At 50.0% G+C, this 16959-nt stretch overlaps 3 protein-coding genes across 3 annotated transcripts; 2 read left to right on the top strand and 1 right to left on the bottom strand.

Moving 5' to 3' along the window:
- The first annotated feature begins 2346 nt into the window (after window positions 1-2346).
- On the top strand, window positions 2347-4463 carry LOC108153646. The gene is made up of 3 exons (XM_017283750.2): window positions 2347-2530; window positions 2620-2865; window positions 2915-4463. The coding sequence occupies exons 1-3, from the start codon at window positions 2458-2460 to the stop codon at window positions 4066-4068; spliced, it is 1473 nt and encodes a 490-aa protein (XP_017139239.1). The 5' UTR covers window positions 2347-2457; the 3' UTR covers window positions 4069-4463.
- A 1267-nt stretch (window positions 4464-5730) lies between these two features.
- On the bottom strand, window positions 5731-8412 carry LOC108153582 (probable serine hydrolase). Its single transcript, XM_017283662.2, has 2 exons — window positions 8103-8412; window positions 5731-6932 (listed from the first exon to the last, which is right to left on the bottom strand). The coding sequence occupies exons 1-2, from the start codon at window positions 8199-8201 to the stop codon at window positions 5907-5909; spliced, it is 1125 nt and encodes a 374-aa protein (XP_017139151.1). The 5' UTR covers window positions 8202-8412; the 3' UTR covers window positions 5731-5906.
- Window positions 8413-15003: 6591 nt separating this feature from the next.
- Window positions 15004-15586, top strand: LOC108165509. Its single transcript, XM_017301566.1, has one exon. The coding sequence runs from the start codon at window positions 15140-15142 to the stop codon at window positions 15503-15505; it is 366 nt and encodes a 121-aa protein (XP_017157055.1). The 5' UTR covers window positions 15004-15139; the 3' UTR covers window positions 15506-15586.
- The last annotated feature ends 1373 nt before the right edge of the window (window positions 15587-16959 follow it).

Below are 16959 nucleotides of genomic sequence, written 5' to 3'. Positions count from 1 at the left end.
GTTCGCAGGGCTCTCTTTGGCGAAAGATGATGAGAGCGAAACACGCGAGAGCCTTCGCCTGGAACTCGCGAGCGTTACCTTCGGCTGGCAATCGCGAGTGTTGTCTTCGGCTGAAGCGAGAGCAAGAGAGAGACAAAGTACTCCAATGTGGGGTGCGATCAATGTGCATTACGGGACTGTATGGATATACTCGTTTTTATGCGCTGGAGAGAGCGATCCCTGGCGAAGAGCATCAAGAGAATGGCATGCATTTCGTTGCTCTCCAGCACAGTGGCGTCCTCGCCCGTTGTGGCACTGTTCAAACGACATTAGTGGCCATCAAATGGTCGATTCGCGGCCATTAGAATGTAATTCCATTTTGCTATTATTTGCACAGGCTGCGCATCTTCGTGCAGCTGCCTCTAAGCTGAATTTATTATTATGGCCAGGCCAATGTGTTTAGTTTTATGGCCAAAGAGACGTGAAATGTTTATGCAACAGCAGGCAGCAGGCAGCACCAGCACCAGAAGGAGATTGCATTTTGTCCGAGAAGCAGCTTCCGATGCAGAGAGTTATTTAATGCGTAATTACAGCGCAAATCTTGTTAAGAAGTCAAAGGAGAAACGGTATAAGATGAGCCAAAAGGAAAGGCAAGGAAACGAAAAGATAGATAGTCCTCCTGCTGGCAACACTTTAAGCTTTCCCCTCAGATACAGAGCGAGCGCGTGAGATAGAGTAGCGGGAGGGGGGTAGAGGAATGAGCAACGCTGAGAGGCAGCTTAGTGTTTGCTTCATTGAATTCATAAGCGTCTCGAAAAGTAAATCCGAATGAACTTTGGCCAAAGTCGAGACCGCAAAAAGAAACAGAAAAAAGTGCAGCCAAAGGGAATCTCTCACATAAAAAGCTATGACTTGGCGGATATAGCGGGTAAACCAAGGATTTGCCCCGACCCCAGCCCCAGGCGCAGCTCCTTCTCGCCTCGAAGGACAGAGGAGAACATGGCGTGATGGAGAGCGGCGAGAGAGGGGCAGCGACAACGGGTCGTCAAAAGTCAATTAACTGCAACACTTGCAGCACAACTTCAACTAATTAGCGTACCGCTGCTGCTGCTTGCTGCTGTCTGCTCGTTTCTCTCTATTCAACGAAGGGGCATGGGTGAGGGGGGGGGGGCACACTGCGGTGATGCAGGGGGGAAAGGTGCAACTACATACCTGCTCCCAAAAGCAGAACGCACACAAAAACGTGTAGCATGCTTTTGGGGCTTGCGGTAAATAAGAATGCACTTAACGCGGGTTTTTAGATGAGGATTCACCACGACGAAGAGGAGGGGCGTCGCGCGAGAGGGGGACACTGAAGAGCAGAGGAGTGAAGCAGCACCACAGACTTTTACGAGATGAAAACTGTGTCATGCTCCTCGTGGGTTAATTTGGGTTAGTTGTGGAGTGCAGGTGCTGCGATAGAGACACAGATAGAGATAGAGATAGAGATAGAGACACTCACAGCGTATTTACATAGATGTGGATGCACGCGTAGAAAGGAACACCATTTCGGTTGAATCTTTCATTTCGCATTTGAATGAGTTTGAATTCAGTAAAATAGCTGTGTGTCAGGATGTCAGATTGATGGAATCATTCATTTTGAAGGGAATTATCTCCACACAAGAAGTAGAGCTTAATTTACCGAATGGATTCGCTTCGGTATTCCCCAGGCATCGTCATTTTTACTGCGACAAATCCGAAAATTTCGGTTTTTTTATCTCGCTCATTCTTCATTCGATTTTCATCCGCTGTGCTTGCACTCAGTTCTTTGTGATTCTGGTTGATCCGAATCGGACTAAAGGAAGGATTCGTAATGATCGAAAGAATAAAAGAGGCATGCAGATTGTTGTGATTTTATGAACACTGTTGAGTCATGCAGGGCTCTAGTATGAATCATTGCTTTAATTAGCAACGATTGACGTTCATCTATATATAGGTTTATTGTCAAAAGAAAGTTATATTTAACTCTGTTCTACTCTTTAATCATCCATTGACTTTCAATGGAATCTTTTGCTATAAATAATTTCTTCATCCACTGCTTCTGTCTTTAGCAATTTCTGTGCTCTTCTGCTATCAGTCGTGCCATGCCCTGCCCCACCCATTCCTATTCCTATTCCATTCCACAACAGGTGTCTTCTGTCTCTCTCTCTCTGTCTCTCTCTGTCCTTGTGTGGACCAAAACTCCCAAAACATCGTCATCGTTGGTGCTGTTTAATTAGGGTGTCGCTTGTTCTGGGTACGACATTTATCTTATCTGAACCGATTGGAGAGGCATTCGCGACAAGATGCGCTATCGGCGCTGTGCTGTGCTGTGCTGTGCCATTGATAACCAGTAAACCACCGCAAGGCCCCAAAGCGGGGGATGCATTTCCATTTCCATTTCGATTTCGATTTCAATTTCTATTCCCCATCGGAGTAGATGTGACAGCGAGCGAGACGATGAACCTGCCATCGAAGGTGCACAGCGTGCGGACACGCTTCGTGGCGATGTTTTCGCTGCCCGATTTGCTGGGTATGTTTCCGATACATCACTTTCACGTGTCTCTGTCTCTATCTCTGTCTCTGTCACTCACTGTCTCATGTGTGGCTTCTCTTCTCAAGCATTGGCCTGCCTGTGGGCGAGTGGTTTCTCCTTGGGCTACTACTCAAAGTCCGCGTATGTGTACGACAATCTGTGGCCGCACTGGTACGCTCTGGTGGGCGGCGCCGTCACCTTCGCCCTGGCCCTGGGCTGGACCCTGCGGAAGCACAAGAGGCAGAAGTACAGTTACGATCACTACTACGTCATCTTCTACGGTCTGTTGTGCTCGCTGATGGGGAGCTGCTTCATGCTCACCAAGCAGTTGGGTGAGTCATGCAGATGCGATGGAAACCCCCATCTAACTCGATCTCCCAGCCGTTAGCTACTACTTCCACTTCGTGGGCCTGAGCGTCGTGTACCTGGCGGGCTTTAGCTACGTGAGCCTGCGATGCGACGCCTCGGGACTGCGACCCGCTAGGATCGCCCTGGCGAACGCCCTGCATGCCTGCGGCCTGGCCAGCGGATTTGTGGTCTTCAACGAGATGGAACCGCAGCGCTCTGGGCTGATTACCCTGGGGATCGACCTGCTGCTGATTTCTGTGGTGTGCCTCAACGAGCTGCTGCAGCACCTGGGCTGCCACAACTACAAGGAGTCGCGGGACCTGGTCTTCAATCTGCTGAACGAAGAGCGGATGGTGTTCCTGCCCCGTCAGGCGGTGCTCGCACAGTTCGTGGGACGCACCGACTACCGGCTGCTGGCCGACAGGCAGTGGCTGGTCCTGGTCCTCGGGGGCTTCCTGGTGGTGCTGCAGAGGAGCTGCCTGCTCTTCTCCCCCACCTACCTGCAGCTGATGTGGAGTGCCACCACGGGATACGTGCAGCGGACGCAGCTCTTCACGCCGTTCGTCCTGTACGCAGGCGGCTGTGGTCTCGGGGCTCTGCTGCTGATGCGCTACACCCCGAAGCTGGTGTACCTCCTCTTTGGGGTCATCCAAGTCACGCTGATCGTCGCCCTGCTGTGCATCTACAGCGAGGAGCAGTCGGAGCACTGCTTCCTCTTCCTGTGCCTCATCTACGCCACCGTGGGCGTCCTCTCCAGCCAGGCCCTCCACTGGCTGCTCGAGTGCTCGCCCTTCCTCTACACGGAGCTGGCCCTGGCCACCGGCTTCGTGCTGCAGCTGGGCATCCTCGAGGGCCACAAGTACGAGGCGAATGTGGATGACACTTGGACGGCCCTGCTGGCGGGCAGTGTGGTCTCGCTGGTGCTCACGTCTCTGGCCGTCCCCGTGGTGCAGTGGCTGCAGCCCTACTCCGCCAGCCTCGTGGATGTGCGCAATCGACTGCTGGGCATACGACGCCTCTCCTCCGCCGCGGAACAGACGCAGTTCTGGCAGACGAACCACTTCCTGGCCCACAACAAACCGCCCCACGAGCTGCAGTCCGTGCGGCTGTCCAAGAGTCGCATCTTCCAGCAGTATCCGATTAGTGGCATCATCGACACCCCCGACAGTCCCAAGCAGAAGTTCTGACAACAAAGTGCTTTACTTTCCAATCCCTCATTTACTTCCACCATTACTCATCGACGGCTTCCCCTTTGTTACCCGTCTGCCCATTGTTTGCGATGGAAAATGAAGCATTACTTTTGCTAATTCCCTGGAAAACTAATTTCCTTTGACCACAAGCTAATGATAATTTTTACCATCAAATATTTACGAGAATAATCTGCAGCTGGGTTGATGGGTTGCTGGGTTGCTGGGATACAAATCTGCTGCAAGCCTTTACCCAACAAAAGATTATTAATTATTTATGAGCAGCATTATAATTCTCCAGCGTCTTCGCTAAAAACCTGCTCTCGAGGAAACAATGTTAATGATTTTTATTGATTTTTAAGCAAATTAAATTGTGCGTAAAACCGCAAACTGAATTTATCATAAAGTCGCTTTATCAGTGGAGAGGATACCCCTGGATACCCTGGGCCCCTCCCGCGAGCACCCTTACATTTTTATTGCCAAAACATTAAACATTTATATCCGCTATCAATTTCGTAACGACGGGAAAAAGCGTAATCGCATCTTTGGCTGCTCGGCAACATTTTTCCGGTTCTACCTAATTTAATTTACGTAGAAAACTGAACACGGAACACTCCGGGGTAGGGAGCGGAGCGGTGCCCGTAGTCGGCAACGGATCCGCAACGTGCAAAGGCAATAAAAGCGTTAAATTTGTTTATTTTTTCAAGCCTCGTGAGTCCGCAGGGGCTTCATTCTCCGTACGTACGCCGCTGCCCTCCCGCCACCATCCGTACGGATGCGATTCGGCTACGGGTTCGATTTCTCTCTCTCTCTCTCTCTATCGTTCACGTCTGGGTGCTTAGGGTATAGCATACCTTCCGGCACCCACAGGGAAATCCACCCACAAGCACACAGAAAGAGGGGGAGGGGGAGGGGCTTAGAGGAAGAGCGAACAAGGTTCTTTTGTTTTTGCCTCGCCATTGTTTTTAAGTGGATGCCGGGACATCCTTTGTTGGGGTTCATTCCCAGCCATCCAGGAGGAGTCGGGAGCCAGCAGGCAGCAGCCAGGAGCTTGGATCCAGCAGCATTTCCGATCCCCTTATCACTAATGAAGTGGCCAATGAACTGCGTCCCGAAAGATTAAAGCGAAATTAAATGGCCAAAAACCTAAACGAAAATTGATTGATCGAAAAAAGGTGCACTACCCATCAGTGCCGCTGCCACCAAACCCCAAAACCCAGAGCAAACCCCAACGAACGAAAGAGCGCAAAGAAAAATAAATGGGGAAAATTATTTAAACCAATTTAGGTTGCGGTTTTGGGCGGCAGCTCAATATGCTGTGCGGTCAGGCCGAAACCACAGATAGAGATACTCTCGTGGGTGGAAAAAGGTGTGTGCTTCACACATAAGGGTATGCGGGTAGCGTGCACTTGAACAAACTTCGAGTGTGGCCTGCAATGAAGTTGGAAGTTGGAGCAGAGAGGGGATTAGCCCTGAGCAGGCAGCCTTTCGATGAGATAGAAGAGTGATTGTTGCTTATGGATGCCGATGATGCCCGATTCCGATTATCTCTATATAGAAGGTCCGATTAGGTGGGAATACTTTTCTCCCAGTGCACACTCCCCCTGCACTGGCATATGGCCAACCATTTTGACAGTTGAAAACACAACAGACCCTTGAATACGAAATACAATTATGGTTTAATTAAAACTATATTTTCACGCAAAATTATCGCTTGAAGCATCACGCAATCACAATCATAATCATAATCAAAATCAAATATCATTTTATACCATTTGCGGGTAGTACGGAAACAAAGGTTCTCTTTTCGCGCTGCTAATCAGAGATGCCGACAGCAGCTATAGGTTGCTTTTTCTCTTTCTCCGCTTGACGTTCTCTGAGTCCTCCACCGCGAGCTTGAACTCCTTGATGGCGTCGGGCAGCTCCTCGCTCTGGTCGCTGTCGACCGTCCACGTCTCCAGTTGCGGCGGACGGTGGCGCATGATGAACGGATTGATGATGGCCGCCACACCGGCGGCATTGTTGAGGTGGACGTGGTGGGTGCCCTGCACCTCGTGGAGCTCGAAGTGGGGATTGTTCTCGCGCAGAATGGCGATGACCTCGTCGCTCTGCTCATCGATGAAGTGCGACTCGGAGCCCTTGATCACGCAGTACGGAACGTTTCGAATGGTGCGCGCCAGCTCCGCGGCAAAGGGGGGGCTCGTGTGGAACTCGTTGTAGTATTTGCAGCGTCCGTCGCGGGAGAAGAAGTACTTGTCCGGGTACTTGGTGGACTTGGTCACGTTCCGCTCGAGTATGTGGTGGCAGTTCTCGAGGAGCACCGACCGATCGGAGCCCTTGTGCAGGACCTGCTCCAGCTCCGCGTAGGTGTAGGAGGGGGGCTCCTGCCGCTTGGCGTTGGCGAAGCGCTCGTCCTCCACCATGTAGCCCTCGATGTTGGTGCGCAGGTAATCAATCTGCGAGGCGGGCTTGCGGTAGCGCGTCTTCACGATGTCCACGCTGATGAGCAGGTCCATGCGGTGCGGATAGAGCGAGGCAAAGACAAAGCACAGCATGGCGCTCATGGAGTGGGCCATCAGCGACACCTTCTGCCAGCCGTACTCCTCCATGATGCGCAGGATCACGCACAGGTAGTCCACAAAGTGGTAGGCAATCCCCTCGGGCAGCTTCGAGGAGTAGCCGTGGCCGGGCAGGTCAATGCAGAGCACGCCCAGGTGCGTGGGCAGCAGCGGCAGCAGCTCGTTCCACGTCCCTAAATTGTCCAGCCAGCCGTGGAGGGCCAGTATGGGACGTACCTGGCGATTGCCGTACCAGCGGCCGACCACATAACCCCACGGCATATCGATGCGCACATCCATGGGTTCCTGCAACGAGCAGGGCATACGGTGTGTGAGCGAGAGAGAGAGAGAGAGATAGAGAGATGGCTGAAGGGTTAGATAGGGAGGAGGGGTTCGTTCTCCTTGTTAGCTGTTAATTGCCAGTGGGGTAGCTGGTAGCCTGTCGGCCTGCTGTTCTCTCCTGTCCGTGACCGTGACCGTGTCCGTGTCTGTCCTGTCCTATGCCGTCCCGTCCTGTCCGGCAGGAAAACCAACCTGGTTATAGGTGGAAAATGTGCCTCTGGCATTTCCTTTCGATTCCCACTCGCAACCATTTCCACCGCCTCATCTGCTGGGGCTCGGTTTGATCAATCGCTTTGTGTGAAAAAGTTGAATCGGTTGACAACTGAGTTGGGGCCCAGGTGTCAATTGACGGACAGGCCCCACCGAGCATTCTCCCTTGCAACAATTTATCATCTAGTTTTTTTTTGGAGGGGATATGTGTGTGCATGTTCCCCAGGCGTATCAATCGATAGGGGTACAGTGGGGGTTCTGCCGAGGGAACAACAGGTGCACCAAGAGTACCCGAAGAGCATTGAAACATGCGAAATGTGTGCTCGCTTAATGGAGCTGCTGTCTAGATACTTTAATGGCAGATTTCACTGTCTCAGCAATTGACTGATGTTGCATATGCAAAACTTTACTTTTGTTCGGTCGCTCAGCTTGAAAATTAGCGCCAAAATGCTCTCTCAAGTATGCTGAGCAAACGAGAGCGAGAGAGAGCGAGAGTGCAAAGCTTTGTCTGTGAAACTTTTACGGCAAGCAAAGTTTCCTACGCCGACACTTTGATGAACTCCTCTAATGAGCTCCTCATAACACACAAAAGGCCCGCCCTCCCACCACTTTGGTCGTGGGGTTTTGTGCCGAACGAGAAACAAAAAAAAAAAAATCACTCCACTTTGCCAATTCCATCGGTAGCCATTGACTTTGATTCCGCTTCGAGGGCGGCGGCAAGGAATCTTATCAGGTGAGTCCATGGCGATAAGAATGCAATTGCGTCCAAAGGTAGAGGGGCGGGCTACATATGTCTGTGGATTTTCATGGGGAAATCTACTTGGCCCCCGCGCGATAAGGTCGTATAACATTCAATAACTTTTTATGACACGACAGCACACTCTCCCAGAACGCACACTCTGTCCAATCGTATACCATAATTACCTGTTCATGTTGCTCAATCTGTTTTCCATCACGGCCAGCGACGCCACCGCCACCGTCACCGCCTCCTGCCGCGGCACCACCACCCGCCGTGGATGTCATTGTGTATTGGGGATTTGGTCCGTAATAAATGACACAATCTCTCAACTAAATCCGACACACGCGTGTCATTAAGCAGTGGGAAAAGTTGTCTATTTTTATGCAATAACTAAATTAACAGAGAGAGAGTGAGAGAGAGAGAGTGGGAACTGGGGAACTGGGGAAGTGGGAAGTGCACGCCACTAGCGCGTAAACAAAACTAAAGCGTGTTTGGCCCCAGAGGCCGATTAAATCCCACTCGACTCGGACGATGTCGAGGCGCAGACACGGGACTGAACTTTAATCAGCCATTCAGCCGGCAAGAACAACAACAACAACAACAATCGGGATACAGCCGCTAAGGTGAGAGCAGACACCTCGCGAAAGCAAAACGAAAAGCGGAAGGGAGGGAGGGAGGCAGAGTGGAAGCGGTCGTTGGAGAGAGTGAACTACAGCAGATCGCTACGAAGCTTTTGCTGGCAAAAGCATGTTCCATCATGCTTGGCTTTGAGCGGGAGAGCGAGCGGTACTGCTATGTGGAGAGAGGGAGATGGATAGTTTTACAGCGAGTGTGCCATAGGCAGAGGGAGATATACACATGCAGAGTGATAAATACGGGAGAGCGAAAGCTCTAGCATGTTCCGATAGCATGAATAAACAAAAAGAACTTTGGCAAGGGCAAAACGACAAGGGGTCAAAGTATACAAAATACGAGTATATCTGGGAATTAACTTGTAGATCTCTATAATGTTTTCTAATACATATGTATATTTGGCCAATTATGCCTACAAAAGACTCAGAATGGCTCCCCGTGATAGCAATGGACGTTTCATATAAAAAAACATCGGCACTTATGCCAATTGGCAATTTTAAATTTCCTTTACAGATTACATTTCCAAACATTTTCAATTTGTGGTCAAAGGCAGCCATCAAATAATTGATGCCATCGTGTTACTAGATCTCAAATTACAAAACAGGAAAGTAAATATTGTACTCTTCAACAAAATAAAAGTACTTTGCGATGACAGACAGAGAGAGAATGCAAAATTTTCCCATTTTATATATAATTTTTATGAGATTTTTTGAAATGGCAAAACGAAAACGAACGCCAAGTATAAAAAATTAAAATAAAAACAATCACATTGCCAATAAAATCCAAATGAATACGTTTTGTGTGTCTGTGTGTGTGTGTGTGTGTGTGTGTGTGCTTTGGAGCGTTTTTCGTTGGCGTTCAGCTTCAATCGGTTCAACAAATTAATACACAAAAGCAAATCAATAAGAATTTATTTACCTCTTTTTTGGCGGGAGGGTAAACCTCAATAAAAAAATATGGCTTGCTGAGAGAGATTTGATCGGGGCTATAGCACACAAAATGTATTCAAAAATCCATTCGAATCGAATAAAGCCGCCGACAACAGTTTACACAAAATGAATTTGTTTAGTTTTTGGCTAAATGGAAACTGTTTCAAAGTGGACAGCGCACGAGAGGCGCCTCGGGCTGTGGGTGCGTCCAGCACATAAATCTTCGTGGAGTGCACAAATTGAATATAGCTTCGCTGCTCTGTTCTGGGCTCTGGTCTGCTCTGTTCTTTTATGTTTCGAGCCATAAATAACAAATTGGAATCATAAATCTGGCAATCGCTGAAAAGTATGCAAAGCCTTTTTAATTTCCACTGCAATTAAAACGGCAAACGATACATGGAATAGAAAAAGAGAGAGAGAGACAGAGAGAGAGTGGGAGAGTGGGAGAGGGGCATCTTCTGCGGGCCTCTAAAAGTGCCCCCTGGCTGGGCTTCTGATGGTTCAACTGGTTCAACGTTTAATCAAATACAGCTGACGCCTCGCCAAGTGGCGGGATCCTGTTAGCGCCTTCCTTGGCCCTCAATTTGGTGTGGCGCCTCGAAATCAAATTACGATGCATGAACCTCTGCAGCTCTGCTATGCCACCTGCTCTGCCCCGGTGCCCCGGTGCCCTGGTGCCCTGCTCTGGAGCCTCCTGCTGCTGCATCAGTGTCACTAATGACATTTGAATGACACTCGCCCCCCTCGCCCTCCTCCCCTCTGCACTTCTCTGTCCTCCAGACAGCTGCTGCTGCTTCTGCTGCTGTGGCTATGGAGCATCGCCCAGTCAGTCAACCAAAGGTGGCTAATGACCCGAACCCAAACTGGAGCTGGCTTCCTCCTCTCCCTCTCTCTCCCTCTCTGTCTGCCTCTTCTCTGGTTGATGACGCGATGGCGATGGCGATGGCGGCGCCTCCAGTGGCAAATAGATAAGCGATTTGTGCCTTTTTGGGAACTTTACTTTGGGACAAGCTGTGGAACGTGTTCCATCTTAAAATTGGTCTCTTGGGTCTCTTTGTCGACGCAGAACTATCACGGCCGGGATGGAGGCATATACATACATGCCTTAAACACTCTACCTATCGATTCAGCTTCCGGCGAACTCCTAACTGAATATTTCAGAGTTTACTTGTCGAAAAACCCAGCATTTCCGAGCCAAATCGGTTACGGTTGTAATATAGACCTTCCGCGTTTCTTACAGATTTATTCGCGCGGTTTTCCCGTGCTCCTCTACCAATACAAATACTCGTTTACTCGTGTACTCAGCATTTGCTGGATTTATGCCAAAGCGAAGACAGCACCAGCCACGCCCAGCGACGTGTCCTGGCCTGCCGTACCACCGTACACCGTCTCAATCCTCTGCAGTGGCCCTAATGTTGTTCCAAGGTGTAAAACGCAAAGTAATGGCTTTGAATATGCCTGCTAAGGAGATGCCAGAAGGCAGCCCAGGCGGGCAGGCAGACGGGCGGACAATGAGGTGGCATCGACTGATACCCTGTAGTTGGACTACTTTGTTGTGGCATCAAGGGGGTAGTGCCCCTCCCCCCTTGCAAGCCCTGCAATTACAAATGAATCCTTCTGTTTCTGTTGCCCCAATCCTGTGCAGTTTTCACTCAATTAGAGCCAGATGCAATCCTCCTAATTGGCTGCCAATCTGCAGAGTATATAAACTTCGTTTACATGGCTTTTTATCTGCAACGACTGGATGGATGGCTGCTTTTCCCATGGTCTGGGGCGGAGGGGGGGTGTGGGGTGGACTTTTGTCTGGCACTCAAGTGAAAAGCTTTTGTCGGCGCATGGAAATTTGACGGAAATTGTTTGGTCTGATGGATGCTGCAGATGCAGATTGAGATCCAGCAGTGGAGAGGGGAGGGGAGATGCTGCAGGTTGCTGTTGCCACTGTTTCGGCATCCTGCCTCCTGCCTTCTGCCTCCTGGTGTTGTCTTTCTTGTACCTTTGCCTAATGGTGCCCCCTCCCCCTGGTTTGTGGCAATCCTTCAGTAAGTAAACGGACAGTTTTTAGCATTATGGTCAGCAAAAGGCCATAAACTGGCCTCCGCCTGGCAGCAGCACAGGACCTGTCCCCAGAATGCCAATTTCAGTAGAATTTAAAGTTAATTCTGCTTCATTTTCATCGTGGAGGATGTTCCTGGCGGAGGCAGCAGAGATTATGCCAAGCGAAATAAATGCAAATCGCATTAGAATAAATTTTACTGTCAAGCGTCCTTCTCGTCCTTCTCGTCCTGGCTCTTGTCCTGGTTTTCGGTGTTCGGTGTTCGGTTTTCGGCTTGCTTCCTAGCCCAAGACTGAGACTGTGACTGCAGGATAATGTCCCTAAAATGGCCGGCCAGACGAAATCCTCAGCAGCAGAAAACTTTGGCGACAGGTAGTCCAGATATAGCCACGATGGAGAGTGGAGAGTGGAGCGTGGAGAGTGGAGGTCCTGGAGCACCCCCTCCTCTCTAACGCTGAAGGAGCAATTGCCGCCCTAGAGAACACAATCAAAATCAAGTTGAACGTTGAACGTTGAACTTTTTAATGCATAATTTATTATGGGGCACGGTGCTCCTGCTGCTCCTGCTGCTGCTGCCGGGGGTTAATCGGAGAGTCACTAGTGGGTTAAAGCAACATTTTTTTGTATATTTTTGTATTTTTTTGTTGATTTTACGCGTTATTTTTTATGGGCAACGCGAACCAAAAAATCAGTTAGAAGAATGAAAGGGAAGGCGAGAGACAAAGAGAAGAAGAAGAAGAAAGAGAAGGAGAGATGCAGAGCAGATATTCCTGTGGCAAGCAGCATATCATAAATATTTATGAAGCATGCCCCGTGCCCCGTGCCTCGCCACGCCCTCGAAACACGAAGTCTGGCCAAGCACGTACCCGTACGCGGTGGCACACCTCAATACCTCCTCCGTGGGGGGGGGGGAGGCCATGGCTGCCATTTATGAAATTTATTTGGTTTCATCAAAAACTCATCTTAAATGCCAGCACACATGCGGCACATAAATATCGAGGAGAAATATTTATTTTCAATTGATTTGCGGCGCCCCAAGAGTGTGGGGGGGGGGGACTTGCAACGCAAGCCATCTATCGATATTTATGAAAATTTAATGGGAAGGAATTGTGATTGTTTTCAGAGCGGGTCCCAAAGATACAATGCGACGGAATCGGTAGAGTACTTCTATGATCAGGTGAGATCTGGGAACCGTCCACTAGCACCTTCTGCTGCCCTTCTGGTCTTCGATTTATAGTCTCTACAGATGTGATTATATGGACAATCCATTGAATGGATGGAACAGTGTCCTCCTTGAGCCCTACTTTCAGATATCCCATCATTGGGTTGCCATATCCCACTGTCCAAACGTTTTGTGGTTTTTCTGCCACTGCCAAAAAAAAGTTTCGCCCATGGCCCATCGCTTGATTTGCGTGTTTTGCTGCAACCAAATCGCCGCATGGCCAGCACCGTGCCCACAACTATCAATTAAACTAATTAGCTTGATTTCCCCAGATGTGGGGGGGGGGGGGGGAAAGCGACCCGAAATCGAGAACAGAAACCCGACGAAACTGGGACACGCCCAAAACTTTCGCCTTGGCTGAAAAATTCAATCAGCGCGTGCAGAAAAACGCAATCAAATGATTAAGTCAACAAATGAAGGCAAATTGCTGGGGCCGACTGTGGCTGCCCCAGCCACTGGCCCCACCCCTGCCGCTGCCCCTGCCCCCACCCCTGCCCCTTCTTCTGTTCCCGTGGACATTTGGGGATGCACTGTGTGTGTGTGTGTGTGTGTGTGTGTGTGTGTGTGTGTGGCCGCGCGTAAATCGAAACCAGAAGGCAAAAAGTCACTCGCGTCCAATGAGGATGTTCCTTCGTCGTAAACTTTTGGGCCAACTTCTCCTCGGGGGGGGGAGGGTCTCCTCTCTGCTCTTCTTTTTCCCACAATTTCCCCCACCAGAGAATTTTAAGCAGGTGAAAAGCAGAACGGCAAAAAAAGTTTCCTTCTCCCTCCCTAATGAGTGCGGTGGCAGCTTCATTGATTAGTTGGGGGTTTGCTTTCGGCCCAGACCGACTACCAGCTTTTTCTCGCCAGTCTATCGACCCGACCATCTTTTCCTGTTGGCCAACATATTTTCGCCATTTTTATGGCAACGTTTTTCTCCTCTACCCCTCCTCTCCTCCTCTCATGGCTCCTGGCCCGGAGTCTGGTCCACATTCAAATTCAATTGACTGTAGCATCTATGGATGGGGCGTGGAACGTGCCACACACACACACACGCAGACGCACACGCACGCACACCAATACGAATATGAGTAGTGGATGTATGGATCCTCCTTCTAGGATATTTATTCCACTCTTCTACGCTTTTTTTCGGTGCGATTGCCTGGCAGGAAATTTATTTATATTCAATTTGTGAATTTATGCCACTTTTTGCCAGCAATGGAAGCAGATGGAGGCAGCGGCGACACTGCCAGGACGGGGGGGAAATTCACTTTGCTGCAGTTGCATAAACGTGAAAAAGGCTGCAGTAGGCGGCTGTGCGAAAAGTGCACTGGGAGAAATTTCACCAACGCAAAGGCAAGTGGAGAGGCTTCTTTAAGGTAAAGAAGGGACTAAAAGGAGGTTCTGGATGGATGTCGGGCGAGTGAGCCCGGGGTTGGCGCACGAGCTAAGCGAGGAAGCAGGAAGCTTGCCCCCTAGTACTGTTATATTATGCAAAAAGTAAGAGAAAACAGAGAGAATCAGGGAATGATTTTAAGGGACAAAGTATAGGACCTTTCCATATGAAGATGGAGTTTGGAGCAGTCGGGCTGACAGTGAAGGAAGTGAAGGAGAGTTCTGGATAAGTACATAATTATGCTCTTTTGGGGATCCTTTAATTAGATTAAAGCCCAAGCAATGTCTATCAAAGACTTGGCAAAGGGAAGAGTAAGTGTGGTGTGCATCCAGTGGGATTCCCATAGGAAGATTGGTCCCCAGACCCTCGTAGAGACTAATGCTTAAAGCCAGCAACTAGAAGCCATATGTCTTTCCCCAGAATCGATCCTATACTTTATCCACATCTGTGTACGTATGTGTGTGTGTGTGTGTGTGTATGGAGATCTTTAATTGTTTGTTCGAGTGTGTCTCTGTGGAAGGAAAGTTACTGCTGTAGTCGAGTCGTGTTTACGGGTACAGCCAGCCACTGAGGCATCAACCGTTTGTGGCAGTGACTGCGCTGCTGTGTCGCTGCCTGACGGCTTGGACATTTTCTGCAAAATCATAAACACATTTGGCCGTCTGTCGCCTTCTTCGAGATGATTACCTAATCTGAAGGACTAGCCAAGTAGTAGGTACATGCTGTATATCCTGGAAGGTACAGTCCGAAAGACCCAAAAGAAAACCCACGACCACGGCCAGGGGCAGGCCAGGGGGTGGGTGGGCTACCTAGGGTTAGGTAGAGGCTGCCTCCCATGCTGCCGCCGCATATATAGGCTCTGGCAGAAGGACGATCCCTCATTCAGTCGTCGTCTGTCAGCAGTGATTGTCAGCCAGCGCCAGCCATCGCAGCCATCGTAGTCGTAGAAGTCGTAGAAGTTGTTGTGTCTGTGATAGCTATAGACCCAGTGTGCCCAAGTGCTTAGGATGTTGTTCCTAGCGCCGCGCAAGCATCTGTTTGCCACCAACCTGATCATCCTGCTGATGATCTACGTGATGCGCAAGTGCCTGCAGCTCTTCTGCATCCTCGAGAACCGCACCGCTTGCCCGAAGCCCGACTGTGACTGTGACTGCGACGTGAAGGATGGGGAGAAAGAGAAGGAGGAGGACTCCCCATTGATGGAGAGACGCGGCGGCTTCAAGTTCATACCCGATGCCATGCACAAGAGCATGCACGGCTTTGGCTATGGCGAGGGCCACTACCAGATCTTCGTGGAGAAGAAGGAGCGCAATCTGCCCACCCATTCGCGCCTGAATGCGGCCACAGCTGAAGTGAAGCTGAATCCCAATTAGAGGGCGATGCCCCCACCCCAATGTCCTCCCCCCCCAGAGAGAGAGGGACACTGACATCTTCTGGGGCCTCTGGCCACAGGATGAAGTCAGGACAATGTGCCAATTGCCAGCCAGCCAGCAGCCCCCCCCCCCCCCCCCCACCACAGCAGCCCCACCACAACAGCCAACAATCAAATAATCAAATCCACCTCCAGCCACACATCCACATTCATTTGTTCCTCTTCTTCCGCACAGCCTTTGATTAATCATTAAGCAGCAGATATGCCTACTTTTATAACCAAACAAAGCGCACTTTTGGCCATTAATAAAATTCATAAAAAATATACGAGAATTGTGGAAAAATCTGTGCCGGTGATTGATGCTCCCGGTTCTCAGCCTATTTATGCGTATGATCTGCAACTTTTCTGCTTGCTTCCACTTGGAGACTGGGTCCAAGGGTCCAAGAGTCGAGGTCTGAGTCCCGAGTGCCGAGTCCTTGGGTTTGTCATGTCGCTGGCGGCGCCTGCTGCTGCTTGAAAAATTATCTCCAGCGTGGGAGGCTCTCTGATCGCGTGGGTGTTGCTGCAACATTAAATGGCATCGAATTTATCACAAAGTAGCAACAACAACAACAGCCACAGTGACGCACAAGGGTAGGGAGTGGCAGTGGCAAGACAGACAGAGCCGAGCAGCAGCAGCAGAAGCAGCAACAATGTCAGGCAATATGCTCGAGTAATTTGCAAATACTCTTCACACAGAAGGAGCAACTTGTGTGGGGGCATAGCCCTTTTGAGGGGATTTCTGTGGCAAAGAAAATTCCAGAAAATATCAGCGCAGGCGAGGCGAGTGAGCCGGGGGTTGGTCCCCTCGTATCATAGGGTGGATTCTAAGGAGTCTTTAGTAGCCCATATATATTGAGGATTTGTTTCTACAGAGGAGATATTTCGAATCGACTTTTGCCCTACTGCTGGGGCTAAAAACCTTTGCTGCATGTATCTAATGCCCGCCCCCTGTTTGCCGTCTTTTACGTCCATTCAAACCTCTTTCTCCATGGTAAGGGCATCTCCTGTTCGTTGTGGAGTCCCCCGTTGGGGCATCAAGCAGCAGCACTTCCATTGTTCGGCATTCGGCCGCGATAAGGAGGACAGAACTGGCTCAGCTTGAGCGCAGCAATTGTTCGCAAATCTATCATCATCATCTTCTTAAGCACGTGTCTGTAATGCGTGTGCTGGCTTCTCTCTCTCTCTCTCCCAGTCTCTCTCTCTCTCTCTCTCTCTCTCTCTCTCTCTCTGTCTCGCCCTGAAGAAGACAATGTGGGGCTCTGTGGGGCTGTGTGCAGCATTTTCTGCATTGCATTATAAATGAGGGGAAATTTTTAGTTGTAAGCTTGCATCATCACTTGAGCTGCATATAAATTATCCCAACCAAATCCAACCGCCCACATCCAGGGCCCCCCCGCTGCTCCTGCTGCTGTG

The sequence above is a fragment of the Drosophila miranda genome, chromosome XR (assembly GCF_003369915.1).
Source record: "Drosophila miranda strain MSH22 chromosome XR, D.miranda_PacBio2.1, whole genome shotgun sequence".
NCBI lineage: Eukaryota > Metazoa > Arthropoda > Insecta > Diptera > Drosophilidae > Drosophila > Drosophila miranda.
This window is presented reverse-complemented; position numbering and strand designations above follow the sequence as displayed.

Coding starts and splice junctions, on each gene's coding strand:
- LOC108153646 (XM_017283750.2), top strand. CDS start 2,458: ATGAACCTGCCATCGAAGGTGCACAGCGTGCGGACACGCTTCGTGGCG. Junction 2,531..2,619: donor TTCGCTGCCCGATTTGCTGG/GTATGTTTCCGA, acceptor TCTCTTCTCAAG/CATTGGCCTGCCTGTGGGCG. Junction 2,866..2,914: donor CATGCTCACCAAGCAGTTGG/GTGAGTCATGCA, acceptor TCGATCTCCCAG/CCGTTAGCTACTACTTCCAC.
- LOC108153582 (XM_017283662.2), bottom strand. CDS start 8,201: ATGACATCCACGGCGGGTGGTGGTGCCGCGGCAGGAGGCGGTGACGGT. Junction 6,933..8,102: donor AGATTGAGCAACATGAACAG/GTAATTATGGTA, acceptor TGCTCGTTGCAG/GAACCCATGGATGTGCGCAT.
- LOC108165509 (XM_017301566.1), top strand. CDS start 15,140: ATGTTGTTCCTAGCGCCGCGCAAGCATCTGTTTGCCACCAACCTGATC.